Source organism: Erinaceus europaeus, unplaced genomic scaffold (genome assembly GCF_950295315.1).
Source record: "Erinaceus europaeus unplaced genomic scaffold, mEriEur2.1 scaffold_669, whole genome shotgun sequence".
Classification (NCBI taxonomy): Eukaryota; Metazoa; Chordata; class Mammalia; order Eulipotyphla; family Erinaceidae; genus Erinaceus; species Erinaceus europaeus.
Genome location: NW_026647775.1, coordinates 34,013 through 48,733, shown reverse-complemented (window position 1 = coordinate 48,733; position 14,721 = coordinate 34,013). Strand labels below are relative to the sequence as shown.

Genomic DNA, 14,721 nt, shown 5'->3' with positions numbered 1-14,721 from the left:
GAGCCCTGGGATTACATGCTTGAAATTCAAGTTCCACCCAAAGTACCACATGTACCTGAATGATGCTCTGGCTCCCTCAACCTCTCCTCTTTCCTGCTGTCTACTTCATGTAAAACTGGCTCCTGTGTAATAAACAAATCTTTTTTTTTTTTTTTAAAGAAACAGCATTGTGAACAGGGATAATGAAGTGCACAGTACAAGGAGGAGATGTCAAAACAGGAGAGGGGCCACACAATGCAGCTTTGAGGCCGGGTTAAACCTCAATGGAGGGAAAGCAGTCCTCGTGTGCTTCTAGTTATCTGGATACTGCCACTCTCTGTGTCCTCCTCATCACAGACTCATATCTGAAAGACAAAATCCACTATCCTTTTCCTCTGCACTCTGGACAAGTTATTTGAATCTCATCCTCAGCACTAATGCGCTGACTTTCTGTCGTACTGATTCCATTGTTTGTTGGCTCCTGTATAGAGATTTATTCTGCTAAACTGCACTTGGGTTTTCTCACAGTTCATCTTTTCATTTGACACAGCTGCTTTTCCATGCTCTCCCATCCTTTTGGACTTATGTTTCTTAGAAGTCACATAACATTTATATAACAATGAGAATGCCATATAACTTCCTCAATTCTGACTATCAGAATTTTGCCTCTAAGAAACTGGTATGAGTTTGAAGAGAATTGGTAATCAAAGAGGAGCTAAATTATACTTACTGCTCCCCCACCTCCATTTTTTTTTTTTATTTGTGATCAATAGTGGTTACAGGGTATAGTTCCCACCGCACCCATCACCACTTAGTTTTTTGTTTATTTGTTTGTTTTGTCACTGGGCTATTGCTCAATGCCTGCAGGGATCTACCATCCATCCCAGTGTCTCTTTTCTTTTCTCTTCTTTCTTTCTTTCTTTCTTTCTTTGTTTCTTTCTTTCTCTTTCTTTCTTCTTTCTCTCTTGCTTTTTTTTTTTTTTTTTGATAGAGGTTGAGAGACAGCTGAGCAGAAGGAGAGACAACTGCAACATTGTTTCACTGCTCACAAAGTTTCCCTATGCAGGGAGGGAGTGGAACCCAGGTCCTCACACATGCAGCTCTAACAGATATACCACCAAGAAAGATACATGTAGAATGAAAGTTAAGTGATGTTATACTAAAACTCAATGAAAATATGTGTATCTAAATATATCCTAGCCAGGAATTTAACACTATAGAACTTCAAGTGCTAGAAAATAATGAGTGTATCATTTGTGACATAATGTTAAAATGCCAGGTGGTATGCCCTTCATAAGCAAATGCTTCATAAAGGTATTTAAGATTGGAGCTAGAGTGATAGCTCACTGAGTACAGTGCCAACACTGCCATAGCAATGGAGAAAGCTTCAGTGTTGTGGTATCACCTTTTTTTAAAAAAAAAAAAAAAAGGTTTTATTTATTATATTTATTTGATAGAGACAGCCCGAAATTGAAAGGAAGGGGAAGAGAGAGAGAGAGGGTGATATCTGCTTCACCACTGGTGAAATTTTCCTCCTGCAGGTAGGGACTGGGGACTTGAACCCAGATCCCTGTGCATTTTAACATGTGGCGCAGCCAGGTGTACTACCACCTAGCCCCAATGGTATCACTTTCTATCTCTGTCTCTATTTGAATGAAAAAGGGGGCCACAAGCAGTAAAAGCACATGGGGAAGTGGTGTAGTGGATAAGGCACTGGACTCTCAAGCATGAAGTCCTGAGTTCAATTCTTGGCAATGCATGGTCCAGAGTGATGCGCTGGTTCTCTTTCTCACAAATAAATACATTTATTTTAAAAATTACACATACACATGGCCCTAGTTCCACCAAAAAAGGGGGGAATGGGTATTTAGGAAACAGTGGGCTTAGACCATTCTTAAAAATCTACTGAAGTTAGGATATAATTTAATTGGCAAAGGGTATGCCTTAACCACTTAAGAGGGCCAGATTAGAACCCTCAAGGGGGAGAAGCAATAAAAGAACCAGGGACACTCTACTATTTGCAGATCAGTGCTTGGTGTCTCTCCTCTGTTTCTCCTTCTTTCCTTCTGTCTCGGGCAGCCCCCCTGCTCTGATGCTGTGGTCTATTTACATAATCATTGTTTTGCCTGAGACCTGCCCTGCCTGCAGGGTACTGGTTAATCCCACTGGCTAGAACCTTTGCAACAGCTGCTATGGAAGCTTTCTACCTTCACGCTCTTTTCTTTTCTCCACCCCCTCTCCTAGCCATTTTTTTTTCCCACTTGCCACTTCCGGTTAAAGATCTATATAAAGGCACTGACTCTGATCAATAAAGGCATTGCAACTGAGTTCTGCTCGGCCATGAGTTCCTGGTTCCTCTCCCGCATGGCTGAGTAAGCAGCTCCAGTAGAGTTCTCTCCAACCCAGAGAGCATGTGCCCGGGAAGAAACACCTGCAACGCTAGCCCGGCACTTCTGTTGCTCTCACTTTCTCTCAAAACAAATAAACAAACAGAAAATTACATGTAAAATTGAGCTGGGGCCATAGCTAAGCAGTGGTACATATATAGGAGGTCTTAGGTCCATTCCCAGGCCACATAATTTTTTTCTTTTTACTTAAGTAGAACATCCATCAACATATCAAAACTGAAGCAAAACATTGGCAAAAACAATGGGGGGGGTTTCCTGTAATTTAGAAGAACAGTCATAAAAGGGCAAATGATAGTTCTTGAAAAGTACAGTGGAAAAACCATACAAATTTTAAAGAGGAAGAAAACTGTCCTAAATGTACACATAGGAACCTGACAGTGCAATTATGTAAAGTGGCAGATCAGTACCCATATTGTAGCATTGCATTTATTTTTGTGTGGATATGTACTATAGAAAAATACACATACCTGTTCTACATGAAAAGGTATTTGTGGGAAAGGAAACTGTCCTCTGTACTATCAGAACTTTTTTGCTATGGAACTAGGGAGAGAGCATAGTGGTTATGCAAAAGATTTTCAGGCCTGGGGCTCTGAGGTCCCAGGTCAATCACCAGCACCACCATCAGCCAGAACTGAGCAGTGTTCTGGTTAAAAGTAAATAAATCAAATTAAAAGCTTCTGAATTCATATATATATATATATATATATATATATATATATATATATATATATATATAGTTTCTCAATGCCTCATGAAAACTCTAAAGATTTTAAAGGCTTTATTTACCTTATAATATATCCCACAAGGTGATCAGTGTGGGGCAGGACAAATAAAGACTTTCCTGAGAGTTCACATGCATTACATAAAGCTGCAGCTCTTTCTGAAGCAACGACATCTTCTCCTGTTGAAAAGTCCCATAAAGGGGAAAGCAAAATAATGAATGCACTTGCCTGATTTCTCCAAATCTGAAATATGTAAGAATAAGAATCCGGGAGTCGGGCAGTAGCACAACAGGTTAAGCACACATGGCACAAAGCATAAGGACTGGTGTAAGGATCCTGGTTCAAGTCCCCGGCTCCCCACCTAAAGGGGAGTCGCTTCACAGGCAGTGAAGCAGGTCTGCAGATGTCTGTCTTTCTCTCCCCCTCTGTCTTCCCCTCTTCTCCACATTTCTCTCTGTCCTATCCAATAATGATGACATCAATAACAAGAACAACTGCAACAATAAACAATAATAGCAACAAAAAGGAATAAATAAATAAACTGAACACAGAAGAATAATTTATGAAAGAAGTTTCCAAAACTATTTTAAAAACTTCAGGCCTCTACACAGAAATGAAATAAAATACATACATTTTTAACCTATGAGAATCCAAAACTGAAGAAGAAATAAGCATTTGCAACTAAGGTTGCTTGTAGTAAATTAGAAATCCTATAGCATTTTCTTTAATGGGGTATAAATCAAGAAAAACATTAAAATATTTTTAAAAAGAAAAATACACTGAATATAGATGCAAATATATCAGAATAGTAAATAAAATTCATCTTAAGAAACCAAATGAGGGGAGTCAAACAGTAGCGCAGTGGGTTAAGCACACATGGCACAAAGCACAAGGACTGGTATAAGGATCCCTGTTCGAGCCCCAGGCTCCCCACCTGCAGGGGGGGGGGGTCACTTCACAGGCAGTGCAGCAGGTGTGCAGGTGTCTGTCTTTCTCTTCCCATCTCTGTCTTCCCCCCTCTCCATTTCTCTCTGTCCTATCCAACAACAATGACATAAGTAACAACAACAATAATAACTACAACAATAAAACAAGGGCAACAAAAGGAAATAAATAATTTTTTTTTTTAAAAAGAGTTCTTTAAAAAAAAAGAAGAAAGAAATCAAATGAGGATGAGGATGAGGAGATAGCACAAAAGTTTATGCAATAGACCATAAATTAATCTGGGGCTCAGAGGCCCCATATTAATCCTCAGCAACACAAGCCAGAGCTTAGCTCTGGTTTAGAAAAGGGAAAAAAAAAAAAAAAAAACAGAAAGAGAAAGAGAAAGAGAAGAAAAAAAAGAAAAGAGGGCTGGCCAGCAAAATAGTTCACTTAGACAGTGTTCTGCTGTGCCACATGCATGTCCCTGGCTGAAGTTTGGCCCCCAGCAGACGGAAGGAAGGAAGTGTGGTGCCATGACTTCTTCCCTCTCTCTGCTTTTCTGTCTAGCTCCTTCTCTATGTGGACAGAAAAAAAAAAAATGTTGGCCTGGAGTGGTGAAGTCCCAGACCAGCAAAAATAATGGTGATAATAAAAACAATCATCATTATCATTAAAAGAAGAAATAAAATTGGGGGTAGCTAGCATAATGGTTATGCAAAGAGACTCTCATGTCTGAAGGTCCAATATCCCAGGTTCAACCCCTCCCCCGCCACAAGCCCAAGCTGATCAGTACTCTTTTTTTTTTATTTTTCATTTTCTTTATTGGGGAATTAATGTTTTACTTTCAACGGTAAATACAGTAGTTTGTACATGCATAACATTTCTCAGTTTTCCATATAACAATACAACCCTCACTAGGTCCTCTGTCATCCTTCTTGGACCTGTATTCCACCCCCACCACCACATTCCAGCTGATGTTCTACTTATGTTTTCTCTTCTGAACAAGATTTTTTTTTAATTTAATTTTATTTATTTTCCCTTTTGCCCTTGTTATTTTTACTGTTGTTGTAGTTATTATTGTTGTCGTCATTGTTGGATAAGACAGAGAGAAATGGAGAGAGGAGGGGAAGACAGAGAGGGGGAGAGAAAGACAGACACATGCAGACCTGCTTCACTGCCTGTGAAGCGACTCCCCTGCAGGTGGGGAGCAATCAGTGCTCTTATTGGAGAGAATGGGAAGGAAGGAAGGAAGGAAGGAAGGAAGGAAGGAAGGAAGGAAGGAAGGAAAGAATCAAATGAGCAGTTGTTTTGTCAGCTGATAAAGAGGCTTACATGTAAATGAATCTGGGTGAGTAGGACTTAAAATTTGTACTCTTTAATATTTTTAACTTTTTTTGGATAAGCCAAATAATGCATAAATAAATGCTTAAACACACCACCTTCCCCATAACTGATGCATAAAAGATTTTAACATCAAAGTCCAGTTGGTGGCAGAGTGAATAAATAAGGTGTTGGATTCTCAAGTATGAAGTCCTGAGTTCAACCCCTAGCATAGCATGTGTCAGAATATTTTATTGGTGTATTCTCTTTTCCTCTCCCTCATTAATAAATAATATAATAACTGTTAAAAAAATATTTTAACATTAAAAAGTTATGCCTTCGTGCTGAGCAGTGCTCTGGGTTTTTCTCTGTATCTCTCTCATTAAATAAATAAACTATTCAAAAAGAAAAAAAAAGTTGCCTTCAATTATAAAGTCAAGTGTATAAAACAAACTATTATTAATTAGGCTTTTGATACCTGGGGGCAGAGGGGTTTTCTTCTGAATAAGAACCACAGCAACTTTTGTGTTTCTCCCTTGTAAACTCTGCCTGTAATAGAAAAATAATAATAATGAAACCATCATTTTAACTTTTAAAAAATGTATTCAAGATTCTAAATTGCAAGCTTGACAATTTAAAGAAATTTTTTAACTTAAAAAAACTCAGTATTAGATGAAATCTGTTCCTACATATATGCCACAATGAGTTAAATACTAAAGTATAATCCACATAGTTACCCTTACAAAATATCTGCTTTAGGGTGGGGGGTAGATAGCATAATGGTTATGCAAAAAGACTCTCATGTCTGAGGCTCCAAAGTCCCAGGTTCAATCCCCCACACCACTATAAGCCAGAGCTAAGCCAGAGCTAAGCAATGCTGAGGGGAGGGGGGGGAGGCCCTACTTTAAAAGTAAAATTTAGCCACTTAGTAGTGGCTTATCCAGCAGAGATACACATTACCATGTATGAGGAGGACTTGGGTTCAAGTCCCTGGTCCCCACCTGCAATGGGAAAAGCTTCATAAGCAGTGAAGCAGTGCTGTAGTTATCTGACATTGTTTCCTTCTCTATATCTCCCTCTTATCCTCTATCAAAAATAAATAAATAAATAAATAAATAAATAAAAATTAAAAAGCAAAGAAAGAAATAAGTAAGGCACCGGGCAGTGGTACAGCCTGTTAAGAGCACATAGTACTATAGTCAGTGACTGAGGTTCGAGCCCCCATTCTCCACCTGCAGCAGGGATGCTTCACAAGCATTGAAACAGGTCTGCAGATGTCTCTACCTATCTATCTTCTCCTACCCTCTCAATTTCTCTGTCTTATCAGAAAAAAAAAAAAAAAGGCTGCCAGGAGCAGTTGATTCACAGTGCTGGCATCAAGCCCTAGAGATAACCCTGGAGGCAAAAAAAAAACAAAACAATAAAATAAATAAGTAATAAGTAAACAAATATGAGCAAGATCCTGAGAAGTGGTGCAGTAGATAAAACACTAGACACTTAAACATAAGGCGCTGAATTCAAGCCCTGGCATTGTCAGTGCCGAAGTGATTATCTAGTTTCCTCTCTCCACCACACCCACCCCTCTCTCATTAATAAAAAAAAATATTTTAAAAAAAAGCCAAAAATACAATTTTATTAAACTTATAAAAGAATTTATTTCATTTTTAACATATTTTCATTTATTTATTTATTCTGGATAGACAGAAATTGAAAAGGGAGGGGGAGCTAGAGAAGGGGTGGAGGTGGCCAGGTGCTGGCATGCCTCGTTAAGCACACATATTACCAAGTATAAGGACCTGAGTATGAGCCCCTGCTCCCCACCTGCAGAGGGTCCATTTTAACAAAGGTGAAGCAGGTCTGCGGGTATATATCTTTCTCTCCCTCTCTCCATCTCCCCATCCCCTCTCAATCTCTAGTCTATCTAGTAAAAATTGAGAAAAAAAAAAAAAAAAGGGAAAAAAATGGCCACTTGGAGCAGTGGATTCAAAGTGCCTGCACCATGCCCCAGCAATAACCCTGATGGCAATAAAAGATATAAAATAAAATAGAAAATAGAAAAAAAGAAAGTGGAGGGAAGGAAGAGAGGGAGAGGGAGAGACTACAGCACTTTTGCCTTATGGTGCTGGAGAGAGGGAGAGGGAAAGGGAGAGAGGGAGAGAATGAGAAAGGAGAAGGGAGAGGGGAGGAGAGGGAGAGGGAAGGAGAGGGAGAGAGGGAAAAGGAGAGGGAGAGAGGGAGAGAGGGAGAGGGAGAGGGAACAAACAAGAGAGCTGTTCAGCTCTGGCTTATGGTGGTGCTGAGTGAACATTAATTCTGTGAGCTCAGGTGAGCCTCGGGCATGAAAGTCTTTTACAGAACCATTATGCTATGTCCTCAGCCACCACAAGTTATAATTGGGTACCAAACAAGCTTCATCAGAGGAGAGTAACCCAAAATTACAACTGCAGTCTAAATAGCACTCAGTTGCCTTCAATGAATGCTAGTAAAGAATAGACATGTGTAGCCTAATGCAATCAGTGTGAGAAACAGACACCATACCTGACTATTTCCACTCTAGTAGCGCACTCTGACTGTTTTTCCTTCCACTGCGGCTCATCCCAATCCAGTTCATAGAACACAACCACCAGAGCTGGCACCAGGTTGAGATGTTTATTCATCCAGCCAGTCTTTAAAATTCCTTTAGGAATATACCATTCATATGAAGTTCTCTGCAAACATCAGCAAAAGTTGAAGAGTTTTTTTTGAAAACAGCAACAGAAAACTGTTACTGCGTGTCAGGAGGTATACACATCTTTTTCATTCAATATACACACCATCCATTAAAAAAAATTGTTTTCACAATTTCGCCAATCCCACACTGCTTTTTTTCTTAATAGTATTTGTTTATTTATTATTGGGTAGAGGTAGAGAGGAATTGAGAAAGGAGGGGGAGATAAAGAGAAAGAGACAGAAAAAGAGAAATACCCGCAGTCCTGCTTCACCACTTGTGAAGCTTTCCCCCTGCAGGTGGGGACCAGGGCCTTGAACCCTGGTCCTTGTGCACTGTAATGTGCCCACACTGCTTTTTCACTGAAACAGAGAGAAAGAGGCTAACACCAAAGAGGTACTTCTCATGCCAAGGCATTTCTCATCTAGTGCCAGAGCTTGAAATCTGCCATGGCAAGGCCCTACCCAGTGAGTATGTCTCTAACTCTTCCATGGACATATTTTTAAGATGAGGAAATTCAGATTGACTGAGATTGAACAAAGGCCAGCAAGTATTGTGGTTGGAATCTCAACTGTAGGACCCTACAACTTTCATCTCAAGAATGGCCAAAGTTGGGCTAGAAGACAGCATAATAGAATGCAGAAAGATTTTCATGCCTGGGACACCAAAGGTCCCAGGTTCATTCCCAGAACCACAGTAAGTTAAAGCTGAGGGAAGAAAAAATAAAGTCAAAGTATTTCTACTGATGCCCAGGTTCTCAATTACCTTGGGAAGTAAACAATTCCTTTCCAGTTAAATTTTACTTATATTCCTCACCATTAGTTTGTATAAAAAACATTGGTTTTCTTTTATTAAAAGCAGCTTGTATGAAAAAATGCTCCAAGTCTCTGATTGTCAGAGAAATGAAAATAAAGACAACAATGAGATACCACTTCACTCCTATGAGAATGTCATACATCAGAAAAGGTAGCAGCAACAAATGCTGGAGAGGTTGTGGGGACAAAGGAACCCTTCTGCACTGCTGGTGGGAATGTCAATTGGTCCATCCCTTGTGGAGAGGAGAGCAGTCTGGAGAACTCTCAGAAGGCTAGAAATGGACCTACCCTATGACCCTGCAATTCCTCTCCTGGGGATTTATCCTAAGAGACCAAACCAAAAAGATTTGTGTATACTTATGTTCATAGCAGCATAATTTTTAATAGCCAAAACCTGGAAGCAACCTGGGTGTTGAACAAGAGATGAGTGACTGAGAAAGCTGTGGTAGATATACACAATGGAATACTACTCAACTACTGAAAATGGTGAATTCACCTTCTTCACCTTATATTAATTAGATGGAGCTTGAAGAAATCATGCTAAGGGAGGTTAAGTCAGAAACAAAAGGATGAATATGGGATGATGTCACTCACAGACAGAAGTTGAAAAATATGAACAGAAGGGAAAACACAAAGCAGAATTTGGACTGGTATATTGGGTTTGGTATATTGTGCCAAAGTAAAAGACTCTGGGGTGGGAGGGAGGGTTCAGGTCCTGGAACATGATGGCAGAGGAGGACCTAGTGGGGACTTAACTGTTATGTGGAAAACTGAGAAATATGTACATATTTCTTTGTACATTACATATGTACCAACTACTGTATTCTACTGTTGACTGTAAACCATTAATCCCTCAATAAAGAAAAAGAAAACAGAACAGAGAAGTTTGCGGGGGGGGGGGGATGGGACATGGAACTCTGATGGTGGGAGCTCTATAGAATTGTACCTGTTATTTTACAATCTTGTTCATCATTAGGAAATAATAAATAAATAAATATTTTAAAAAGCAGCTCCGATTATATATAAAGTCCAATATGACTAACATTTTATTTTATTTTATTTTTCTTTAAAGGCAAAGATAAAGGACTGTTTGTTTGTTGTCAGAGCTTCACTGCTCCAGGCCAACTTTTTCAGATAACAACAATGAAAAAAAGAGACAGAGTGGGATAGACCATAGGGAAGACACCACAGCTTAGCTCAAACCTGAGCTGTGTAAATGGCAGAATCGGCACACTATTCAGGTGAGCTATCCTGCTATCCCTAATTCACATTTCTATCACTGAACTTATTGCCTAGTCCCTGGTAACTAATAGTCATAAGAAGTCAAAAACGTGTAAACCTGAGCCAAAATGCAAAACCATGAATTCTCTGATATTGGCCATGATAACTGGAGAACGTGAGACTTTCCTTTCCGAAAGATTTTAGTGAAAATTTGTGCTTTTCTTTTTCTTTTGTCATTTATGAAGCTTCATTAAGTCAGGCTAACTTCTTCAAATAAAAAGAGAGAGGCAGAAAGATACCACAGCACTGAAGTGTCTTCCCCCAATGTCACAGGGGCCTGAGACTCAAATCTGGGTAATGATCATAACAAAACAGGTATCCTACCAGGCGAACCAGTCTGAGGTGCTTTTTGTTGTTGTTGTTGTTATTTATTTGTTTTTTCATGAATTAATAAAAAAAAGGAAAGGCTACACTTATAGGATGGAAAGTTTATTATCATAATGTTATTATGGTTCAAAGTTAAAAAAAAAAAAGACTATCATTAAACAAACCATAACATATACCTGTACTAGTTTAATTCATGAAAACGCCTAGAGATAGATTTCTTCATGCATCACCTATTAACCATCACCTTGGTAATCTCGCTGGTTTTCCAGCACAGATAAGAACACACACACACAGAGAGAGAGAGAGAGAGAGAGAGAAAAGGGAAAAGGAAAGTCACACATGCAATTATAATATCATTACCTTAGGTCTACATTTGGGATACTCATGGTCACCTGGGAGCACCTTGAAAGAGATTGGTACCCGATCAGCCCTCCGATTGGCACAGAAAGCATCCCAGACAGCTCGATGAACAGCATTATAAACAACATCCAGGCCGGTGAGGGTAACAAAAGCCATAGGTCGACAACATAATTCCACAGGGAAGTCCCACTGTGTGGGGCCCATGGTTAAGGTGTCAGAAAAATTCTGAAATACACATGTAAACACAGTTATAAATGACTAACTTTATAATATACAGAACCCCCTCCCACTATTTAAAAATTATTACAAAAAGGCAAAAGACCTTGAGTGTCTGCAAACTGTCATACATGAAAGACATGAGCAAAAAAAAAGGAAAACTAATTTCTGAATTGAACCTATAAAAATGTATTAACTATAGGAGTTGATTTTGTTTTCATATTTCTCCAACTACGATGGTTATGGTCAACTTTAAGACAAAATGAAATTTTCAGTAACTTCAACTGCTAGAGCACTTTTTGCATGCCTGAGGTTCCTGGTTCAGTCTCCAACAACTTCACATACTGGAGTGATGCTCTAACCTCCCTCTTTTGCTCTCTGACTCTCTCACATGTAATAAGATATATATATTTACCAGAGCACTGCTCAGCTCTATTTTATGGTGGTGTGGGGGATTGAACCTGGGACTTCAGAGGCTCAAGCATGAGAGTCTCTTTGCATAACCATTGTGCTATCTACACCCACTCAGTAAGATAAAATCTTTAAAAAAAAAAAATAGGTATCCTAACTTGTCCAGCAATAGATAAGAAAAAATAATTATTGTGGTCCGGGAGGTGGTGCAGTGGATACAGCATCGGAGACTCTCAAGCATGAGGTCCTGAGTTCAATCCCCGGCAGCACATGTACCAGAGTGATGTCTGACTCTTTCTCTCTCCTCCTATGTTTCTCATTAATAAATAATTTTTTTAAAAAAAGAAAAAGAATTATTGATGTATGTATACAATAAAGTGTAACTGAGTTCACTGTAATTGCTGACATTTAAAGAGATATGCTTTTCTCATTTCTCCAATCAATATAAACAGTACAATTGTGCTGTTTAAGGGAAACCTCATCAGGGAAAAACTAACAATGAATGGAAACATACAGAAGGACATGTTTCTCTTTCACCAGTTCGTTGAGAATCAGTTTTTAATAAGTCCAAATATGAGGAGCTGGACAGTGGCACCAGGTTGAGTGCACACATTACCATGCACAAGGACCTGGGTTCAAGCCCCCAGTTCCTGCAGGTAGGAAGCTTCATGAGTGGTGAAGAAGTGCTGCAGGCATCTCTCTTTCTCCCCTGTCCTTCTCAATTTCTTTCTAAATCCAAGTATGCACCAATTTTAGGAAGCAATTATATAGAAGCACTTACTATAGAGAAATTATCATCGCTTTTTAAATTTTTTATTTTACTTATTTATTAATGAGAAACATAGGAGGAGAGAGAAAGAGTCAGACATCACTCTGGTACATGTGCTGCCGGGGATTGAACTCAGGACCTCATGCTTGAGCGTGTCTGATGCTTTATCTACTGCGCCACCTCCTGGACCACTATCATCCCATTTTTTAAATAATCTCTCACTTTCAAAAATATACATATATTGTTTAGGGGGGTTCTTTCAAAAGAACCAGTATATATTCATGCACTGCTGGATGTTTTGTTCTACAACAATTGCATATAGTCAGTGGTTCCAACTTGTACCACAGTCTAGGTCTGCAGTGGCCTAAACCATTAGGGTTTGTGTAATTACACACTATGATGTCCACACAACAATACAATTGCCTAATGACACATTTCTCAGAGTGCATGGCCATTATTCAGCAACACAGAGTTATACTATAGATGACTCCAATACGATTTTTGTGAAAAACGAGGAATACCTATGCCATTTGATAACCAAAAATGAGAATTTTTAACTGAAAGGTTAACTTACAAATGATCATGAAACTTCTTACATCTAAGTATTCAAGAAACAATGAGTACAAAATAAAAATAAATAAATAAATAAAACCAAGAGATTTAAAATTGTCTAGGTATTTTGGGGTCAGGACTATGCTAAAGCAGTAAGGGTAAGGAATGAATGTTTGAAAAAATACTCTAGTTCTAGGGAATGTGGGAGTGAAAATTTAAAAGAGGTGGTCAACATACAATATGGGTATATCTATTTGATACCAAGGAAGATACCTAAGGGTCCATTTCTTTTAAAACACTCAAGTAAAATAGCTGCGGTCTTTGCATAGAGTGGAAATAAGAACTAGAAATGACTCCCTAAGCTCTAAATCATGATCATACCCAAAGAAATAGAATACAAGCCACATTATTTAGGACTTTCTAGCAATCACATTAAGAAAATAAAAGAAACAAGTGGAAAAAAAATTCTAATCAATTGATAGGTGCAAAATATCACCATTTCCACATTAATAAAAAGTTATTGAGATATTTTACTTTATTTGTTTTGCCTTCAAACTGGTGTGTATTGTATCCTCACAGCACTTTTCAAACAAGGCTGTCCCATTTCATATGCTCACAAGACACCTGTAACTGCTGGTGAGCATACTGGACAGCACTGACCTAAATTATCATAACTCTGTCCACAAAAATTACTGTATGAAAACTGTCAGAAATCCTTTTCACATTCTACCTTAAGAAGTTCCGGCACTTGAAAGGGTCGTGCAGCAAAGGGATAGGAAAGGAGTGAATACCCACAAAGGAAGGTGCAGGGGTTGTGCAGACTTCAATGAAAAGTCTATAGGAGAAATGTCCAGATCTTTATGCTAAGAAGCCAGTAAAAGTAGCCAGACCCTGGGAGACAGGTGTGCACAGGACTTGTGGGCATGAGGATCCAGTTTCAGTCTCCAGCACCATATATGCTGGGGTGATGCTCTGCTTGCATTCTATCTCTCCTAAAAGTAAATTAATTAAATGAATCGAAAGAAAGAGGGAAGGAAAGGAGGGAGGGAGGCCATTCAAACTATGAATGAAGAAGGTGTAGAGATAGTGTGTCAACATGAATGGGCGACCTTGGAATTCAAGGGAAGCTATCTAGAAGCTGGCATGGGGTGGGGGCGGTTAGTCAGGTAGACAAAGACCCTTTATAAGAATGAGATACTGACAGGAAAAGTGACCTAACCCAAGTGGTGGGCTAAATCATCATTATCAGAGTTACTATCTGTACATTGACAATGGTTCAGGGTCTAAAATATCAATGCTAGTTCAGGCTGTGATTTGAAGATGCCCTACTACACAACAATGGAGAGAAGCACTGTTTTGAGGCTGGCGTGGTAGAGGAGAAAAAAAGCAACAGAAAAAAAGGTGAAGTGGAGGAACAACCCAATAGGGAAAGCCTGCCTCCCCTGCCGGGAGGGTGGGGATTGGATCGCAGAATTCTGCCCTGGGAGCTTCGGAGGAGGAAAAGCAGAGAAATAAGCCTGCTGTCCTTAAGGCTGACGCTGTCGCCCTCCCAAGACCCCCGGGGGGGACCCCAGAATAGGAGCGTCTTTTCTGCCTGCCAAGAGCAGCAATGGTAGGCTTGGCAGCGCGGACCTAGCAGGAAAGCAAGGCCCTCAAGGCCAGCTCTCGCCTGGCCCTGCGGGTCTCGGGGGCCGGACTCACCCAGGCCGCAAGCCCCCGGCCCACTGCCACTCTGGCTGGCCGTCGCCAGTCAGATGAAGACCCGGGAAAGCTGGCGGGGTAGCCCCATAAACGCAGGAACTGGTCCCAGCAGCGACCAACCCACCTCGGGTTCCGACTTCCCAGTCGCCCCCTGCGCAGGCTCAGTCTGGCCCCTCCAGACCCTGAGTGACAGCGGTCCGCCCCAATCGCAGTCCTAGAGCTAGACGAT

The 14,721-nt window shown here is 39.9% G+C and overlaps 1 protein-coding gene across 3 annotated transcripts in view; it reads right to left on the bottom strand.

Annotated features, from left to right (window-relative positions):
* LOC103123404 (trafficking protein particle complex subunit 11) overlaps window positions 1-14,689 on the bottom strand; it is a 33,420-nt gene extending 18,731 nt beyond the window's left edge. The window contains exons 1-5 of one of the 3 annotated variants that reach the window (XM_060184376.1): window positions 14,617-14,689; window positions 10,844-11,068; window positions 7,892-8,061; window positions 5,832-5,902; window positions 3,174-3,288 (exon numbers count right to left, since the gene is read on the bottom strand). In XM_060184376.1, the coding sequence (XP_060040359.1) occupies window positions 3,174-3,288; window positions 5,832-5,902; window positions 7,892-8,061; window positions 10,844-11,047 (560 nt within the window). In that variant the 5' untranslated portion in view covers window positions 11,048-11,068; window positions 14,617-14,689. Of the gene's footprint in view, window positions 1-3,173; window positions 3,289-5,831; window positions 5,903-6,313; window positions 6,928-7,891; window positions 8,062-10,843; window positions 11,069-14,492 lie in introns of those variants that run through there. The other 2 variants (XM_060184378.1, XM_060184377.1) reach the window with 2 other exon arrangements.
* Between the last annotated feature and the right edge of the window lie 32 nt (window positions 14,690-14,721).